We start from the raw sequence: 12,364 nt of genomic DNA on the forward strand, positions 1-12,364 counted from the left end.
GGCTGAGACTAAGGATGTAGTGTGTAGATCGGTGATTTTTAGAGTGCTTGCCCACCATGGTGAGATCTGGATTTGATCCCTAACCCCCTACACACACACACACACACACACACACACACACACACACACACACACACACTGTATTCACAAATCAGAGCAAATTTTAGTCAAACAGGAGCTTTTAATGAATTCATTCAGGGATTCATTTCTCTTTGTTTACTGTATTTAAGTAGAGATTAGTGTTCATGAAGCATGTGATACCTTCCATCCTAGGGTAGTAGGTTTCTGTTTGGTTTAGGCATTGGGTAACTTAACAAAGCCTTTCTTGTTTGTCAGTACTGTTTTTCCAGACAAGCAGAGATAATGAAGTCTGCTTACCTTCTCTTGACTTGTGTGATATCATCAAACATTAATACTTAGTATGTGCCAGATATTATTCTGTTTTTGATATCTATAGACTGTTTATATATATTTATGTACATAAATAGATATGTGTATTCTGTTTTTGATATGTACAGACATGCAGAACCAGGACCTCATCCAGACAGTCAGACCTATAAGGCCATGCTGAACTAACCTCAGTACTGCTGACCTAAGTGGCCCCTAGAGGGAAGTGTGCTTCTATCACTTTCCTGAGCAAATAGCACTTCGAATTTTCCTTCTGGGGGCCCAAGGATGCTCTTATGCTGGCTCTCCCATCTGGTTTCAAGAATGTTTTCTATTGTTTGAAATAGAATTTGTTGGTTAGTTTCGAGAAAGGGATGTTGTAAATGATGTAATTGTTGAGAACCTTTGCAGGTTGCTGTGCTATTGGATAGGTGTCATTCAGCCTACTGTTTTTCTGCTGTTTGAGAATTGTAAGCAGCATTAGGATTTATGAGTATGTTACTGGATGGCCTCACTGACTTATGCAGCCTTTCACAGTACATATTTATGTCCATACTGCATGTGACTTCTTAGGTTGTGAATGTTTTCCTGGTGATGATTCTTTTAAGAGGGTATGAAAGAAAAATGTCCTTTTAATGGATTGAGCAGTTTAACTCTTAGGAAGATAAATGTGGAAGAAATGATTTGCAAAACACTCAGGGAGAATTTTCTTTTAAAAAAAAAATGTGAAAGTATAGAGCCTGAAAGGTGGCTCCATGGTTAAGAGCACTGGTTGCTCTTGCGGAGGACCTGGATTCAATTCCTAGCACCCACATAGTGTCTTATAACTATCCATAACTCTAGTTCCAGTGATCCGCAGCCCTCCTGTGACCTCCATATATATCAGGTACACAGAACATATATGTACATGAGGCACACAAAATAAATAAATCTTAAACATTTAAAAATTATCAAAGTAATATACCCAGATGCTGGTGTTTACGTGTGTGTGTGTGCACTCATTTTTAAACACATATCTTTTACTTTATTATTTTATGGGTATGGGTGCATGTTTGCACATCTGTATACCACTGTGCTGGTCAAGAAATCTGACTGCATTAATATAATAGTCACAACTCTCACTACCCACATTCTCAGAATTTCATTATGGTTTTTAATCTGTGTGCTAATTTAGAAGCATATTATTTATGAAGTTTAGAGGAATTGTAGTGTGATTTTTTTTTTCCTTTTCCTTTCAATTCTTGGGATCAAATCTAAAGCCTTGGGGTGTGTTAGGCAAGAGATGAGGCAGGGGCACTTGCTTGGCAGCCCAGATTGGCATTGTCTTCAGGCAGCCTGAAAGGAACTGTCCAGAGCCAAGAATACAAAAGTCATGGACTAAATATTAATTTCCACACAAAATTTATATGCTGAACCCAGTTTCCAACATAATGCCATTTAGAGGCAAACACTGGCAGGTGACTGATTAGTCATGAGTGTAAAGTCCTCTTGAGTGGATTAATGCATTTCACATTAGTCAGTGGAATATTAGTTTGAGGGGTTTTGTTTTCAGTGCTAGAGATTGACCCCCAAGGCTTTATGTATGGTAAACACGCAATCTACCACTGAATTATATCCCAGCCGAATAAGGTATCTTTAAACTGAAACAAGGTTGTGGATTGATTTTTGCTGGAAGTGTTTTGACTTCTTGCTCTAGGAAGGACTGCTCTGTAAGTCACATCGGAACAGGGGCTCAGGGTTTTCTGGCTGGTGGACATTATCTAATAAGAGAGGCACCTCTGTGCCATTTGCTTCTTTCCCTGCTGGGTGTTTGCCTTTAGATGTTTTGATCATAATGTATCCTAAGTGTGGTTCTTAGTTTATCTTCCTAGACTGCATTTGCTATTTTCACACATTTGTGAGCTTCTTAGGCCTCAGATAGTCTTTGTTCTGTCCACACTAGTATGCTTGAAGGTGTCCGTAGGTTTCTGAGAGCTGAGTCTTTCCTGTTTTTCTTCTTTCTATTCCTTAGTAAAGCTGGGTTTACTGCTTCCTGTTCAGATCTGCTGTTGAGCCACATAATATATATATTGTGTTTTTAAACTCAGAATCCTGTCCTGTCTGTCCCCTTTGACAGGGTCTCACTGTACAGCTCAAGCTGGACTGATACCATGTACTTAAACCTAGGCTAGTTTTAAACTTTAGCATTCCTTCTGCCTCAGCTTCCCAAGTGCTGGGATTACAGCCATAAACTACTCCATTTGTCTTGATTTTAGAATTTTTATTCGTTTATTTAGTTTGTTTGTTTATTTGAGACAAGGTCTTTCCTTTAGTCCAGGCTGCCCTGTAGCCTAGGTTGGTCCTCTGCTGCCGCCTCCAAAGTGCTGGGATTACAGGCGTGCAGCACTGTGCTTGGAATTTGTACAGCTCTTTTATGTTGTATTGTGGGATATGCACAGGTGTCATGCAAAATACTATCCCAGTTTACATATCCTCAGATTTGGGGACCACCAGTCTCTGGACCTCATGAATTTCAGGAGTGGCTCAACTCATTCATTCTCTTGTAGCTTTGTGAGCCCTTTAAAGAGGAAACAAAAGAATACCAAATGTTGAGCAGGCCTTGTTCAAAGTGTTACCACTTAACTAGTTTTGGATTGATTAGTTGCATTATCTTTGTTAGAATTTGAGAAACTTTTCTTTGAGATGGGGCCTCTTGTAATCCAGGCTGGCCTGGAACACATTAGCATGACAATATGACCCTAAACCTTTTTTTAGTTTGTTTTTTGTTTTTTGAGACATAGTTTCTTTCCAACCCGGGTAGCTTTCTAACATTTTCTTTTTTATAGTTGAACTTCACCCTGTTCTGCTTCTGTGGAATTCATTATGGTGTCTGGTTGTGAGGCTCACAGTGGAGGGCAAAGCATTACAGAAGTGTTCAGAATTGCTCTTTGTCTTAGGGTCTCCCTGACTTCATCTTTCTTCTTTCCCCCTACAGGAAATGACTTAGAGGCCTTATGAATACATCTGTGCTTTCTTACTTCAGACTTTACTACAGGCCAATCCAGTCTGGAAGTACTTCTTATTAATGTTACAAGGAAACCGCTACCTCAGCAAACGAAAGAAGACACACAATAACAATGCCATGCTTAAAGAAGACTTGTCTCCAGAAACCATTACAGGAGATTTGGAAGTTTTTAGCACTGAAAAGCAGCTTTCCAGGTAAATGGATTTGACAGGCAGGTTCTGTCAGTCCTGCAGAGGTGTGCTCTTCCTTAAGGACTTCTCGTGCACCTAAATGCTGTTGACCAGCGTTGGGTTCTTTTTGGTATATAGAAGATACATTATATTACATTTTAAAAGTTAAGTTATTTTTCTGCCGTTGTAAATATAAGTATCAAGATATTCTCACAAAGCAATTATAAGTGAGCAGTTCCCTCAGCAAGCATATCTTTATGAGGGTAGGATGCTGAGCAGTTATACAGCATTTCAGATACACTTTTATTTTTGTCAGAATTCCTACCTACACTGAAAATTTTAATTATATAAGCCTGTTATTTTTCTCACCTTTATGTTGGATCACATGGTCACCTGCCTCGTGGAAATGCCTTTTTTAAAACTTAGATTTGCAGAACTCCACTATTTTTATACCTAGCTACAGTTTTGGAAAAAAAGGACTCAGAACCCTGACCTGCCAGTGGTCCCCGGAACAGTTCCCTACCCGCATGTATTGCTGCAGTGCCCAGGACAGTAAGATGGACTACAAGCGGCGCTTCCTGCTTGGCGGGTCCAAGCAGAAGGTGCAGCAGCACCAGCAGTACCCGATGCCTGAGTTGGGCCGAGCACTGAGCGCTCCCCTGGCATCCACGGCCCCCTCTGCCCCACTGGGCAGTCTGACCGCTGCAGGCAGCTGCCACCATGCCATGCCCCACTCCACTCCCATTGCTGACATCCAGCAGGGCATCTCCAAGTACCTGGATGCCCTCAATGTCTTTTGCCGTGCTAGCACGTTCCTCACAGATCTCTTCAGCACCGTGTTCAGGAACTCACACTACTCGAAGGCCGCCATGCAGCTCAAAGATGTGCAGGAGCATGTGATGGAGGCTGCCAGCCGATTGACGTCAGCCATAAAGCCCGAGATCGCCAAGATGCTCATGGAACTCAGTGCTGGGGCTGCAAACTTCACAGATCAGAAGGAGTTCAGTCTTCAGGACATTGAGGTAGAGTACTGTCCCCACAGGAAAATGTATTGCAGAGGTCAGTGAGGACCCTCAGTTTCCCCAAACTGCAGCAATGATAGCCTTTGTCCTTTTTCTGTTGGTATGATCTTCTTGTAAAAAGTTTGGTGCCTTCAAGTTCTGATGCTTTCATTTCAAGTAGGTTAAAAGATCGCCGAGCAGGGTTAGAAAGGGTTAGAAAGCTCAGTGTTAACGTCATTGTTCAGGGGTATGAGGTCTCAGGTTCAATCCCAGCATGCTCAAAAGAAAAAGTTAAACTGATTGACCAATTGTCTGTATTTGATATTTCTGTTCTTAATTTTTTTTCAAATTGGAAACTAATATCCAAATAATACACTATTAAAAGTAGTTACTGAGAGACAGGAGACATAATTCTGTGGTGATGCTCTTGCCTAATGTGTCTAAGGCCCTAGACTCAATTCCTAGTACTACACAAACAAACAAGTGCTTAGAATTCTAAGTATTGTCATAGGCTGTATTTTTGAGTTTTCTTTTTGTTTTTCAAGACAGGGTTTTTTTTTTGTTTTTTTTGTGTGTGTGTGTGTGTGTGTGTGTGTAGTCTTGGCTGTCCTGGAACTAGCTCTTGTAGACCAGACTGGCTTCAAAGTCACAGAGATCTGCCTGCCTCTGCCTCCTGAGTGCTGGGATTAAAGGCATGTGCCACCACTGTGCAGCTTGAGCTTTCAGTCTATAGAATCACTGGTGTATAAGAAATTTCCATATGTTTATAGAATAAATTAATTTCCAGCTCTCAATTCAGAGTTGTTTTCATTCAAATGTGTTTGATCTTAGTGTTTTTCTTGGGGTGTAGTAAAAATGAAATGCTCTTCATTAGGACTCTAAACTGGAATCAAGTTTTATTCAGAATAAAGATGGCTTTTTTCCTTGACTTCCTTGAGGACATAATTTCTTTACTGTTCTTTTTTGTTTAAGTGGTGGGGCTGGAACCCAGAGCTTTATGTATTCTCAGCAGATGCTGTGCCACTGAACTATGAGGTGTTCTTTTTTTTTTTTTTTAACTTCCATTCTGTTACATTAGGGTTTTTTTAGTACATTTATTTTTATTTTTTTATGTATAGATATTTTGCCTGCACGTATGCCTGTACCACTTGTGTGCTTGGTGCCTGCAGAGGCCAGAAGAAGGCATCAGATTCCCTAGGCACTGGAGTTATAGATGGCTATAGCTATTCTGTGGGTGCTGGGAATCAAACTTGGGTACTGTGGAAGAGCAGCTAGTGTTCTTGTTTGTCTTTTAGATAGGGTCTCACTATGTCACCATGGCTGGTCTAGAATGCTATATGTGAGCCAGGCTTTCCTTGAACTCACAGAGTTCCTCTGCTTCCTGAGTCCTGGAGTTAAAGGCTTATGCCACCACGCCCAGCTCCAACTCTTAGAAAATGTGAAAGCCTGGGGTCTGGAGAGGTAGTTCAGAGGTTAAGAGTGTATACTGCTCTTCCTGAGGACCTGAGTTCAAGTTTGGTTCTCAGCATCCATTCAGGACAGCTCATGGCCACCTGTAATTCCAGCTCCAGGGAGTTTGAGGTCTGAACATATCCTTTCCAGACACACACACACACACGCACACACACGTGCACAAACCCACGCACATAATTTTAAATAGATTTATTTTAAATTTAATCCTAGGGACTTTGTGTTCAGTGCGCTAGATTTGGTCCATAGTTTGCTGGCTTTGTTGTTACACATACATAATATTGGGTCATTCTTTATTATTATTAAATATGGGACATTTCATAGTTTGTGTTACCCTTGTGGAGCCTTTTTAATCCTTTATCATCCCAGGTTGATTTTGTGTGTGTGTGTGCATGTGTTTCCAGTCTTAAGCCCAGGTTCTTGTACACATTTGGCCTACATTTTACCGCAGAGCTACATATGCCCTAGATTCATTCTACCCTATTCAGGTATATTTGTCATTTCTGATTATTTTTATGATTGCATTTTTATAAAATGGCTCATCACATTTTAAGATTTTTTTTTTAAAATTCTGTGTATAGGCTGGGAATGTAGTTCAGTAGTAGAGTGCTTGCCTTGTATATGTATTGACCCTGGGTAAATAAATAAAATGTTCACTAAAAATAGGTGTAATTCTCCAAAGAAATTGATACGGTGAAATATAAAACTTAGCTAGGTATGGTAGCACATGCTTACAGTCCTGATGATCCAGAGGCAGAGACAGAAGGATTGTGAGTTTAAGACCACTCTGGACTGTATGTTACCTGTTACAAAATATAACAAAGGCTGGAGATGCACTAGATGCGTGATAAAGATGAAGCTTTATCCCTAGCTCTACAGTAAATAGAAATGTAGAGCTTTGTGCTTTTCTTTCCCATCCTGTTTTTTCCATCCCCCAGAATGCCTGTGTACTCTGGTATATGCCGTTCCAGACTGTCTGTGCACAGATACATAGTGGTGCGCACACAAATGCACCACTTCATCTTTTGTTGTTGTAATTCCTTTGCTTGTTTGAGACAGGTTCTTCCTGTGGCCGGCCTGGACTTACTGTGCAGACCAGACTGGTCTGGAACTCACGCCGTGTTCAGCTACAGCACGCTTGGTTATTTTTTGACAGAGATGTATGACATTCTGCAAGCATAGTTGCACCTCCCACCTCCCCCAGGAAATAGAGAACAGTGTTAAGTTTAAGCACATTGCTAGGGCTGCTATCCTAAGATGATGGAGGACTTGGAGGCTTACGTGGGATCCTGTTGTAGGGAGCTGTGGGCTGCGTTCCCGCCGCCCGGCTCCTGGCCGCCAACTAACTTATGCCCCAAAATAACAACACACAAATTGTATTCTTTTAAACACTGCTTGGCCCATTATATCTAGCCTCTTCTCAGCTAACTCTCGCACCTGGACTAGCCCATTTCTAATAATGTGTGTAGCACCCCAAGGTGCGTTTACCGGGAAGATTCTAGCCTATGTCCATCCTGGGTTGGAGCTTCATCGTGTCTGCTCCAGAGAGCAGAGCTATCGAGTCTGAGCTCACTTCCTCTTCCTCCCAGCATTCTGTTCTGGTTACTCTATCAGGGCCTATGTTCTAATCTATCAGGGCCAAGCAGTTTCTTTATTAAGTGACCAATGATCTTCCTCCATCAGGATCCATGTTAAAGTGAGTGGTTTGTGTGAGCCTCACTTCTTAATGTTACCTGTAGTGCTGCCTTCTTCAGGTCACACCTCTGAGGTCTGAGAAGACAGAGCTAGACCCACATACATGGCTTTGTCTCTAATAGTGGAGGACAGATGCCTTTGTTCCCCAGTCAGGACAGTTAGAGAACTGTGAGACACAGGAGCATAGCGGATCACTGGGGCATGTGCTATTACCTGCTTTGGGGTTTTGGTTTTTGGTTTTGTATTTTGAGACAGGTTTGCCCTAGAACTCACTATTGTAGAGCAGTCTTCACCCAGCTTGCAGGAGTCCTCCTGTGACCCTCCTGAGTGCTGGGATTACAGGCATGCGCTACCAGTCCTGCTTGTTCTCTGTTCTTTGATTTGGTGACATGGTGTACCACTAACCCTGGCTGTCTTTGAACTCACAGTCCTCTTGCCTCAGCCTCCCAAGTGTTGAGATTTCCACCATGTACTACCCTCCTGGGCTGGGAAATGCTACTGATGGTTTGCAGTTTAGAACTTTGACTTGGCTTTCCTCGCTGAAATTCTGATTAAAATAGTTGGAGGGCTTTTGTATATAATAGACTAAACAGGCTTTCTGTTTCCAGTGTTAGTCTGGAAACTGCTTGCTGTTGATGAGTTTTGGAATCTGGGTCTGTTATATGTGGAAAAACTGTCTTATAAATTAGTTTTAAAATGTGTCTATCAAGCAAATCCATAGATGTAACATTATATCTGAAAAAGTTTTATTATATTCATTCACTTATTTATTTTGTGTGTTTTGTGTGGGTGTGTGTATACACACATGCTGGCACATCATGACTCTTATCTGTGAAAGCAGAGGAGTGTGCTCTCCTTCCACAATGTGGGGCCTGTAAATAGAACTTAAGTATTTAGGATTGGCAGGAAATCCCTTACCCACTGCACATCTCACCAGCCCAGCATTATACTTTCCCCCTAGAGCAGTATTGCTGTTTCTAGAATTCTTTCTTTAAAGGTATTTATTTATTTTCATTTTATGTACATTGATATTTTGCCTGGATGTATGTCTGTGAGGGAGTTGGATCCCCTGGAACTGGAGTTACAGACAGGTGTTAGCTGCCATGTGATTGCTGGGAATTGAACCTGGGTCCTCCGGAAAAGCAGCCAGTGCTCTTAACTGCTGAGCCATCTCTCTAGCCTGTTTTTCTTATGTAGTATATTCTTATTCTACCAGAGTATAGTAGGGGCCGGTAGGGGTTCTCATCTACTGCTAACCAAACTCAGATGAAAATGCCAAGCGTTTGGATTTTTTTCTCCTTTTGGTGTTTTGTTTCTCCCTGCCTCTCCCTCCCCCTGTTTTATAATCAAAGCTCTAAGAGACTGTCTAACATTCATTCTGGGGAAAGGAGTCTGAATGTTATGCATTGCATAATAACTTGCTGTAGTTTCCATGGGCTTTGTCCCCAGCAAAGTTTACTTTGCATGTGTAATAATGGAGAAGAACATGGCCTTTACAGTTGTTGGGCTGGTAAGCACAATCAATGCTCTCCTTGTGTGAGTTGTAGCTCTAGAAGGACTGGGTTAGTCCTCCAGAGTGGGTTGTTACAGAGGGAAGCCCTCCTCATGTTTCCTGTTTGTCCTGCCGATGGTACTGTGCTGTTGGCTTTCTAGCCTCCAGAACTGCTGGCTAGACCCACCTTTCCTGTCGCAGCAGCAGGGAACAGGCACAGCACCTCCACAGCAGGAGCCAGGGCTGTGTATCAGGGAAGTCCTTTAGGAGTTTTCAGACGCTTTCACCACGTGTCACTTGTCACACCCCTCCCCCACCTGTGTTTTTAATAGACAGATAGTGCTGACTGTATGCTCTGCTATTGTGACTCTTCCCCGGGGTCCTGTCCTATATGCCTTCCAGTGGCTTACCCCTCACCCTGAAATGTTGCTGTTGGAGCGTGAGTTGTGACTGTGGTGCTTCCTAGTTGACTACTGCCCGTGACACTGGCGTGCCTGCCCAGGAAGTGAGCTATGAGCATGGAGTTGGAAGATCTGAATGACTGTTTCTCAGTGATCATACAGCCTGAGCCTTGGTTTGCCTGTCTATACAATGAAATTACCACCCACCTTCAGTGCGCTCAGGAGATCAGGAACGGTTAGTACCTGTACACCCAGTGAATGGTCTCATCAGTGTTACGGCTTCTGATATGACCTGGCAGGTGCCGGGAGGCCTTCTCTGAAGAGTGGAGCAGCATTCTGTGTGAAAGCCGGGTGAGAGAGAAGTACCGGCAGGATGTCCTCTAACTGGAACACTTGGCAGTAGAGCCTTTACTGCTACAGAACACTCGCCTCCAGTTCCTACCTGGCCCCCAAGGCAGCAGCTTCCTTTCCCCTTTGTGTCGTGTGCTGCTCTCCTTCTTGTGGTCTAAGGGGCATTACCTGCATGGTGCTGGAACTGCTGGGACTTTGACATCATATTTTGAGGCAGGGTGTCTTTATGGCACAGGTGATCCTCTGTCTCAGCCTCCCCAGTGTTGGGAATCTAGGTGAGTACCATCAACTTAGGTTCCTGGACAGTACTTTTTTTTAGTATAAACGCTCAAGAAAACCTCTTTTATCGATAAGTACTATTCTGTTTGCCTTGCACTTAGAATGGGACATAGAAAAAGAAATGGAGGGGGCGTGTTCATTGAACATGCCTGTAAGTAGCCAAGAAGCATAGGATAAGCCACTGACAGATTTGACAAGCTCATTCCCCCATAGAGTCTCAAAGCTGTTAGTAGAATCAAAATGTGAATTTAGGGAAAATATGTTTTTTCATATTGGACGTGTTAGTTGTCCAAAGCTTTGATAGCCCACCTGGACATTTTTTTTGATTTATTTATTTATTATGTATACAACATTCTGCCTCAATGTATTCTTGCACGCCAGAGGAGGGTGCCAGATCTCAGTACTGATGGCTGTGAGCCACCATGTGGTTGCTGGGAATTGAACTCAGGACCTCTGGAAGAGCAGCCAGTGCTCTTAACCTCTGAGCCATCTCTCAGCCCCCTGGACATTTTTTTTAAACAGTGAATTCCTCTGGAACTCTTGGGTCCTAGGAAAGTCCACTTGAGGGTTTTTCATATGGTGTTAATTTCAATGTTCTTTAAAAAAAAAAAAAAAGCCAAGCTGGCTAAAGTGAGTTGTCTGATTTCTCTTTTGATTTTGAATTGATTTTGAATCACTTACAGTTAAACTTGTAGCTCATACTAAGAAAATACAGATGGTCCTGTGTTTTAGGTTTATATATATTAGAAAGTCACATAACATTAGTAAATCATATTTACTTGTGATTTATGCAACAATTCTGCATGTATTGATTGCATATTTTATCGATGTCAAGTGCTGTTGCAGTCATGAGATGTACAGTGAAAAGCCAGGACTCTCCCTTTGTGTCTAGAGGAAGGCTGTGCTCTTAGCAGGGCTTGGAAGGAGAATCACTGAGAAGTTACGTGTGAAAAAAGAGTGGAAGGTGATGAGGGAACAAACCCAAGAGAATGAGGCAGAGGGAGCAGCTGGTGCAGAGCCTCTGTGCCAGGAGTCAGCCTAGAGCGTTCTAAGAGCAGGGAGGCGCCTCCTGTGCTTGAAACACAGAAGGGAGAGTATTGGGGAAGGTTTTTTTTTTAAATTGCATTTTATTTATTTGTGTATGTGTGCACATTTGTGGGCCACTGTACACACATGGAGTTCAGATGACAACTTTCGGGAGTTGTTTCTCTCCTGCCACGTGAATCCCAGGGATTCAACTTGTGTGTGACTTGGAGTACTTTCTGAACCTCTCACATTCCTAGACAGTTCGAAAGGTGGAAAGTGCTGCTCTGGGTTTTTCTCTGAGAGAGGTCAGAGATGGGACACGGTGAGGCGAGTGTCCAAAGGGATTGGAAGGGAGGGCAGTAGGATGGGCTCCTCAGTCCTGGTGTAGTGAATGATGCTGTTTACCCACTGGCGTTCACTCGGTGTCAGCAGTAGGGCTCTGGTTTCACTTTGGGTCCTCATTGTCTTGCGGACCAGGTCTCTGGGCAGGTGCTATGTAGACAATCCAGAAACCCAGAATGGCCACGGGGCTCTCAGGATTCATGCACTTGGAGGGGACTGTGCATTTTTTCCTGGCTTCTCAAGTCTGAAAGGAACACACACATCTTTACCTGCCCTGGCTTTTAGTTTGACATACTGACAGACTTCCTTGGAGTCTTGTAATTGTTCATGAATGTGTTTTTTGTTTTTTTTTTTTTTTGGTTTTTCGAGACAGGGTTTCTCTGTGGCTTTGGAGCCTGTCCTGGAACTAGCTCTGTAGACTGGTCTCGAACTCACAGAGATCCGCCTGCCTCTGCCTCCCAAGTGCTGGGATTAAAGGCGTGCGCCACCATCGCCTGGCCATGAATGTGTTTTTATTTTATTTTATTTATTTTTTATTTTTTTGAATTGTGTCTCGTGCGGCCCCAGGCTGGGCATGGCCACCTGCCCCTCAGGCCGCCGAGAACTGCTCTACCCCTCCATTCCTGCCGCCGGGAGCAGCTGAGCTCAAGGCGGGCAAAGCTTGAGGGGACATGCATGTGTTTGAAGTAACTTCTGTACTGACTCTTAAGAGCCTTAGTTCAGGTAATTTACCATTTGTTTTTAGA

At 42.9% G+C, this 12,364-nt stretch overlaps 1 protein-coding gene across 7 annotated transcripts in view; it reads left to right on the forward strand.

The window, feature by feature from the left end:
• The window catches only part of Garre1 (granule associated Rac and RHOG effector 1), an 89,010-nt gene that overhangs the window by 23,040 nt on the left and 53,606 nt on the right, over positions 1-12,364 (forward strand). For all 7 annotated transcript variants that reach the window (XM_075984612.1, XM_075984644.1, XM_075984629.1 and 4 more), the window contains 2 exons: positions 3,362-3,585; positions 4,019-4,583. In XM_075984612.1, coding sequence (XP_075840727.1) covers positions 3,452-3,585; positions 4,019-4,583 — 699 coding nt within the window. In that variant the 5' untranslated portion in view covers positions 3,362-3,451. The remainder of the gene's footprint in view (positions 1-3,361; positions 3,586-4,018; positions 4,584-12,364) is intronic.

The sequence above is a fragment of the Microtus pennsylvanicus genome, chromosome 1, assembly GCF_037038515.1.
Source record: "Microtus pennsylvanicus isolate mMicPen1 chromosome 1, mMicPen1.hap1, whole genome shotgun sequence".
NCBI lineage: Eukaryota > Metazoa > Chordata > Mammalia > Rodentia > Cricetidae > Microtus > Microtus pennsylvanicus.